Source organism: Phaethon lepturus, unplaced genomic scaffold (assembly GCF_000687285.1).
Source record: "Phaethon lepturus isolate BGI_N335 unplaced genomic scaffold, ASM68728v1 scaffold55633, whole genome shotgun sequence".
NCBI classification, from domain to species: Eukaryota; Metazoa; Chordata; class Aves; order Phaethontiformes; family Phaethontidae; genus Phaethon; species Phaethon lepturus.
In genome coordinates, this window is record NW_010528046.1 from 1,051 (window position 1) to 8,266 (window position 7,216).

Sequence of the window (7,216 nt, forward strand, 5' to 3'; positions counted from 1 at the left end):
TTATTTCAAGCAGAGTATTTTCTTCTTTCTAAGAGTAACAACTAATTACAAGATTGAACTGCAAAATGGCTCCTTTTCATTTTATTTCAGCTTTTTTCTACAAGTTACTTTAAATTAGTTTGTGAACTTTAAGTACTTTGACTGTAATCTATCAGTTGGATTCTGTAGCTTTTTCTGATTGTCTCAGCAGAACTAGGACTGCAAGAGTGTGATATGCTTATGCAAGTAAAGTACCCTTTATTTAGCACTATATGTCATCAGCATAAAAAAGTAATTTTTTGTCTCTTCTGTAATATAAGAGTTTTACAGCTATTCATATGGTGCTTATTTTTAAAACTTTGATATTTTCTCCAGGTTTAAGTTTATTTTATCATACAAGTTCCTCGCTGCCATAATGAGGCTAGTAATTCTTGAAGATTATGATCAGGCTAGTGAATGGGCAGCAAAATACATCTGTAATCGTATTATCCAATTCAAGCCAAGTCAAGGAAGATATTTCACGCTTGGTCTACCAACAGGCAAGTTTTATTCAAAGCCTATGTAAATTACTAAACCTGGAACTATGTTTGTATCATTGCTAACAGATACAGTATTTAAAAGAATACAAATACATTTTTTGTAATACTCCAACATATATCTATTTAAATAGAAATTTTGTGTACAAAGTTGTGATAAGGTTTGAGAAGCTGAGAAATACTGACTGAGAAGTAACAGATTTCTTTTATGCTGAAAAGCACTGTAGCAAAATCTGACTGTCAAGAGATTTCAATACACTGAAAATGCTGTGCAGATACATAGAACAGTAAAAAAACTTTATTTAACAGGGAGTACACCTTTGGGATGCTACAAAAAGCTGATAGAGTATCACAAGAATGGAGATCTGTCATTCAAATATGTAAAGACTTTCAACATGGATGAATATGTAGGTAAGGTGTGCTAATTGAGAACATGATACTGATAATTTTTTTCGTTTATTAAAACTGTTAAATACTTGACAAAGCACAAGATCAGTCTAGTATGTTTGTACTTCTAAGGTAGACTTACGTACATGGAGTCGTCTTAAGCATTTTTCTCTATTCCTTTATCCACAAAAATGCAAATAATAAACTAGTCCAGGTGGATCCTGGGCTAAACTCAGTGCTTGTAAATTAATTTACTTCTGTAGGAAGCATGTTGTCACATAGTGTTGTGACTACGTTTCTTTTGAAGACTTTACACTCCTTGTGATAGGATGTATGTGAAGGAAATGTAAACCATTTACCTTGTGCATGCCAACAGGGATTTTTTTTCTTAAAATAATTTCAAATATGGCTTTATCTGACTTCTTTCGTAGGCTTGTCTTGCATTCCCTACATGGGTTATACATAGACTAGAATTAAGGCGGTTTGGTTAAATATTGTAATATGTTAATTTCACTCTAAATGATTTCAGGGCTTCCCAGAAATCATCCAGAAAGCTATCATTCCTATATGTGGAATAACTTCTTTAAACATATTGACATAGATCCAAATAATGCTCATATCCTTGATGGGAATGCTCCAGACTTACAGGCGGAATGTGATGCATTTGAAAAGAAAATTGAAGAAGCAGGGGGGATTGATCTGTTTGTTGGAGGTATGAGGAAATTCTCTGTGGTTAGTTATGATTCAAACAAATACACTGACTCTTTAATCACTATTTTCACAACTTGCCTAACCCACTTGTTTTTTCAATTATGATGTAAGAAAGTTCTGTGACTATCAAAGAATCAGTATCAAAACAGAATGGTTGGTGTCCAAGCTTCTAATAACTTAATTTCAAGTAAGTTTTGAATGCATTTTATTGAAAATGGGGAACCAAGATGAAAGAATGGGTCCTAAAACTTTTTTATTGATTTAAAATGTTTGAGGATATTTGTTAACTCGCAGGTCTGGAATGATTTACTTTTTTTAACTTTGAAAAGGCATTGGTCCAGATGGCCACATTGCATTCAATGAACCCGGATCAAGTTTGTCTTCAAGAACAAGATTAAAGACTTTAGCAATGGACACCATTCTGGCAAATGCTAAATACTTTGATGGAGACTTATCTAAAGTACCAACTATGGCGCTAACAGTTGGTGTGGGTACAGTGATGGATGCTAGAGAAGTAAGAACTCATTTAGTTCTAGTTGCATGTGTCTGTCTTCAAGACTAGTTGGTACTGATACTGGGGTTGAAAGTAAAGAGACCTTTTTTTTGCAGGTGATGATTCTTATAACAGGTGCACATAAGGCTTTTGCGTTGTACAAAGCAATCGAAGAAGGAGTCAATCATATGTGGACAGTTTCTGCTTTCCAGCAACACCCTCGTACTATCTTTGTGTGTGATGAAGATGCTACTTTAGAACTGAGAGTTAAAACTGTGAAGTACTTTAAAGGTGAGCACTGAATCAGAGGTTACACATAGTTAAAAAACCACAAATTTTAAATGATACTGACTAAAGTCTGAGCCTTCCAACACCTTACAGTAGCCATTGTATAATGTTATATATTCAAACTACTTAATGTTAACTTATTTCTTGCGAATGGAAAAGTGCTAGGAGGCATAACTTGTGTTTGTCACATTCCTGACAAATCTACTTTGGAAAAATATTTCCTCTGCTTCCAATTTGAAATGATGGTTTAGTAATTTTCATCTGTATGTAAAAGCAGCAGTCAGGTGTTCCAGAATACTTGTCTTAAATATACTGGAAAGTTTCACTTAAACTTGATACATCTATTAATCCTCATATTTTCATGCTACTTTTGCTATGTGCTGTAATGTGCTGTCTAGTAAACTTGAAATGTGTGATACAGACTTTGAAGCCACCTGAGGACATTTTTCATACAGTGCAATTAGCATAACAATCTATACTGACCTTTATTACCTGCAGCCTTTTACTGAGCTTTTCATATTTGTAGTAGGTGTATTGAGGCAACCTTAAAGTAAATGGGGGTTTTTTGGTTGTCATTGAGAGTTCCTAGATGTGAGTTCTGTTTCACTGAGATGGTAGAAGCTGAGAAAAGTAGTTTTCTAACTATTGCACAGAATAGAAAACTATTGTTTTCTCCTTACTGTTTGCACAGCAAATGCAATTGTGTAAATTAGTCACCTTTCTTCCTAGCATGGATATTTGTAGTAGTGAGGCATCTGAGATCAAGATTGTAAATTATGAAGTTACTTTCCTAGAGCATTATACTACCAGTGTCCATATATGTGTTAGACCGAAATTCTGGCATTAATGTGATATTTATCCTGATACCATGTGTGACCACATTGTTAATTTTAGATTTTTTTCGGTATGCTGGTCTCTGCTGTGTATTGAGGGGGTGGAGTGTGTTAGTCTTTTCCCATATCACACTGCTAGGTAGTACATACTGTTGTTTTCAAAGATTAATGGCTTGGAGAAATTTTAAACTTTATCCTGTATTTCATATAAACAAAAGCTTTGCTTAGGAAAGATGTAAGCCAGTAGAATTACTGGGTATGAATGACACTGAACATTGCTTTAAAAAAGCAAGGGCTGCAGTATATGAGTGTGTGCTGTTGTGTCACAACTGTATTTAATTACCCTGTAATACAGAGCAATAGAATTCTTAAAGATTGCTTACTTCAAACTTGCTTTACTTTACCTATTCTCAAATCAGATTTTCCCCTTTTAAAGATGGAGAAGAAATCAATGTTGGTCAAATTTGGCATGATTTTTGAATCTTGATCTGCAGGTTAGACTTCTTTGGAAGCTAGGTAGTTCTTAATGACTGCTAATTATGGTAGCTATTTACTGCCATTTTTCACCATTTAAAAAAATCTCAAGGTACTATATGAAACTTCAAATCTTGTTGATAATCAAGTACCACAGTGGCTGGTAACTAGAATAACCCTTACTCCCCTTCACTTTTTCTAACTTCCTGAAAATCTATTAGAGGTTAAAAATACCAAGTGTACTTAAATATTCTCATTGAAAAAGGGAAAGGTAACTTGCAGAATAAAGCAGAAAATGACTTTGGAATTTATGAATTAATCTGCAGATAAGTTACTTCAGGATAGTTTTTCCATACTTGTGCATGTTCTTAAAACTATGCAGAAATCTGTTTATTCAAAGTGTACTTGAATATACAGTGAGACTTTCCTTTGAAATAATCGTTTTGGCATCTATCAAGAAAGGACTCTGCATAGCTTTAAAAAAAAAAGCTTTTGTTTCTGTTTTTCCTGAAGTCATTTCACTGACAGGATTTAAATATCCTTCATTAAATATGGCAGAGGCAATACTTCGTAAGCATTTTTCATGCCTTTAGGAAATCGGTAATTACCTCCTTTTCATTTCCTTTTTTTGGAAGAAAAAAACATTGGTAGGAAGTGAAATGCTTTAAAGTTCAAAACATGGTTCTGCTTTAAGTAGTGTGCACAGCTGTTACTCTTTCAGTACAAATGGCTTTTGTATCAAATGTGTACTTAATATTTTGTCACTTGCTGTTAAACTCATGAAAAATATTAGATTTGCTCTTTGCTATGTACATCAGCCCAATAGTTATCTTCCATGAAATCTAAAACTCTTCTTTTAGTTATGTTGCCTTCTAAGGTATTGGGGTTTTTTTTTTTTCACAAATATCTGAAGCTAAGTCATTACCTCTAGAGGTAGAATGAGCTGGGTTCTTGAGGCAGTTATAGGTGTGTTGGCTGTTCAGTATGGCTGAATGTGTCAGAGTGGAGAAGGAAGTAGTAACATCTGCATTTTATATTAAATAATCACACCCTGATTAGAAATAGATGCTGCATAAAATGCCTTTTGTTGTGGTTGCCTACAGTAATAGCATCAGATTATATAGTTATTCAAGTTTAATGTTGCTACGGTGACACTAAGTTTGCCACCAGATACATTATGTAGCAAAGGTATTTGAATATTCTTTGCCATAGATAATCACTAAAATGTGCACTAATGTCAGGCTTCTTCCATGGTTTTTACTTTTAATGTTGCATATTACTTAAGTTTGTAATTTCCCAAGTTAGTATTTAGTTTGGTGCTAAAATGGACTTTTACTTTGCAGATTGTGAACACGGATCAGTTACTCTTATTAGTCCTTAAGATGAAATGAGGTTAAAAACATACCAGTGACAATGTCATACAGAGCTAGATGTAGGTAACAGTTTTACTGAGTTGTAACAAAGTAAGCAGTGCCTTTTTTTTTATTGTTCTTCTCAGCACTTTTGAAAATTAAAAGTATCTGAATAGGAAAAAAATACTTCCCTAATCACAAGTGTGGATGACTTGTATATGACCGAAAAAAGCCCAGCTAGAATAGAAAACAGTTGAACTAATGTTCTGAATGTGCATTAACAGTCTGGATACTTCTAGTTTGGTTTTGCCTGTCTAGGACCACAAGTATGCTATTAATTACAAAGACAGTAATACCACAATACTAAACATTGCAATGCAAGCATCAGATTTTTATGAAAAAATTGTGGTATGAAGGAATTTTATGTTGCTGTTATGCAGCTTTTAATACAAAGGAAGGATGGGTGGTTCTCATGCATTTAGTTCATTTGGAAGTATTCCAGATAGACTTTTTGCTGAGTCTGTTATCAGGGAACTGTCTCATCCCTCTCACTTTATACTAAAGATGTCAGTAGTATTCAAGTGATACAGGAATATATATGCTGATTTTAACTTCTGATTTTAAACTGCTTTAAATAGCAATTATTCTCTTCAGTGAACTATTTAAAATGTATACTTTGATGCAAACTCCAAATAAAAATGTGGAAAGACAGACATGTTGAAAAAGTATAACTAATGTAAAGCTGGCATTGTTGCTTTCCCCCCAAGGTTTAATGCATGTGCACAATAAGCTTGTGGACCCACTGTACAGTATGAAAGAAAACTGAAAGAAGAATTGAAGAGGAACTCCATGTGGGTCAACAGCAACAGTTTTAGGTAGCAGATGAGTTCACTGCTATGCAATATGCTGAAAACTGTTTCAAATGGGGAATCCTAGGTACTGTATTTTTTAAAAGGTCCAATATCTGTACATTCACATTCCATTTGTTTGCTGTGTTGTGCATTTTGCTTTAACATTTGGAGCTCTGTTTTGGGCTGGTACATAACTAAATAGAACAGAACAAACCTGTGGGAGACTGCATGTTATGTAGGGGAGGAAAAGCAGAGCACTTATTCTAGCACAGCAATGTAATGCATCTGCCTTGGGTTAGAGAAAATATTTTATTTCCAGGAATTTGTAGGTTTTGGCTTGATTAGTGTAACTACACCTTGCATTTGTGTCTCTAGGCAGAATGGTTTTCGCCTTTGTCAATACTATGGACTTGTAATAGTTGTACAATTTCTACTATGAAATGTTCTGTTTACATATATCTAATGTACACTGAGCTTTTGCACTTGGTTGCCTTAAATTTATCTTAAACAGTTTTTGGGCATCTCAAGTCCTGCTGTACAATTCAGGCAAATAAAAATACAAAAACAGTGCCTAAAAATGCACCAAATTCTTGAAAGTTGTAACTTATTCCACAGATAAAAATATTAAACTTCTGCCATAGCACTTTTTCCTCTCATGTATTTCAAATTACTTTAGGATTTTTATATTTTTGGTAATTGAGCTTTATACATAAGGAAAAATCTAAATGTTCCTTTCTGGAGGTACCTGTTTAATTGTACCATTGATGTTACTATTAAATGCCTGAAAAGAAGTTAACTTACAGGAATATAATGTCTGCAAGTTTAATCCATGATCATTTGAAGTCAACTGTTAATTACTTTGTAATAGTTACCTCTCATTGTATCATTATAAACATTGAGCTGTTACAAGGAATGTTATTTCCTACTTTGAGTATAAGTAAAACTTAAATATAAATCTGTGATTTCAAAATTATTTTGTTTCTAATATAAATACTTAAGCGTTTCATTGAGAGGTTAGGTATTTTGTGCTGCCTTCCACCTAAGGAGGAAATTAAGAGCTTATTTAGAATGGGGACTTTTTGGGGGGGTGGGTTGGGGAGAACTATGCTGCTGTGTAAAATAGTCACTGGGAGAAAGTGCAACAGTAGAACTTCCACAATTTAACTTTTTACCTACATAGATGATGGCCAGGTAGCTGCATCCACAGGGGCATTACGAGCAGAGATAATGATGTGATTATGCTAGTTGGTGCTTGTCAGGCTGCGCTTGGAGTACTGTGTCCAGTTCTGATCCCCATAACTCAAGAAGGATG

General features: G+C 34.2%; 1 protein-coding gene across 4 annotated transcripts; it reads left to right on the top strand.

Moving 5' to 3' along the window:
* The first annotated feature begins 317 nt into the window (after positions 1-317).
* LOC104615367 (glucosamine-6-phosphate isomerase 2) lies at positions 318-6,859 on the top strand. Of its 4 annotated transcripts, none has more exons than XM_010283540.1 (6): positions 318-522; positions 829-926; positions 1,432-1,614; positions 1,943-2,127; positions 2,223-2,397; positions 5,821-6,859. In XM_010283540.1, the coding sequence occupies exons 1-6, from the start codon at positions 395-397 to the stop codon at positions 5,877-5,879; spliced, it is 828 nt and encodes a 275-aa protein (XP_010281842.1). In that variant the 5' UTR covers positions 318-394; the 3' UTR covers positions 5,880-6,859. The 4 variants fall into 4 exon arrangements, with proteins under 4 accessions (XP_010281842.1, XP_010281843.1, XP_010281845.1 ...); XM_010283541.1 differs by having other exon boundaries at positions 395-518; positions 825-926; XM_010283543.1 differs by having other exon boundaries at positions 395-427; positions 825-926.
* The last annotated feature ends 357 nt before the right edge of the window (positions 6,860-7,216 follow it).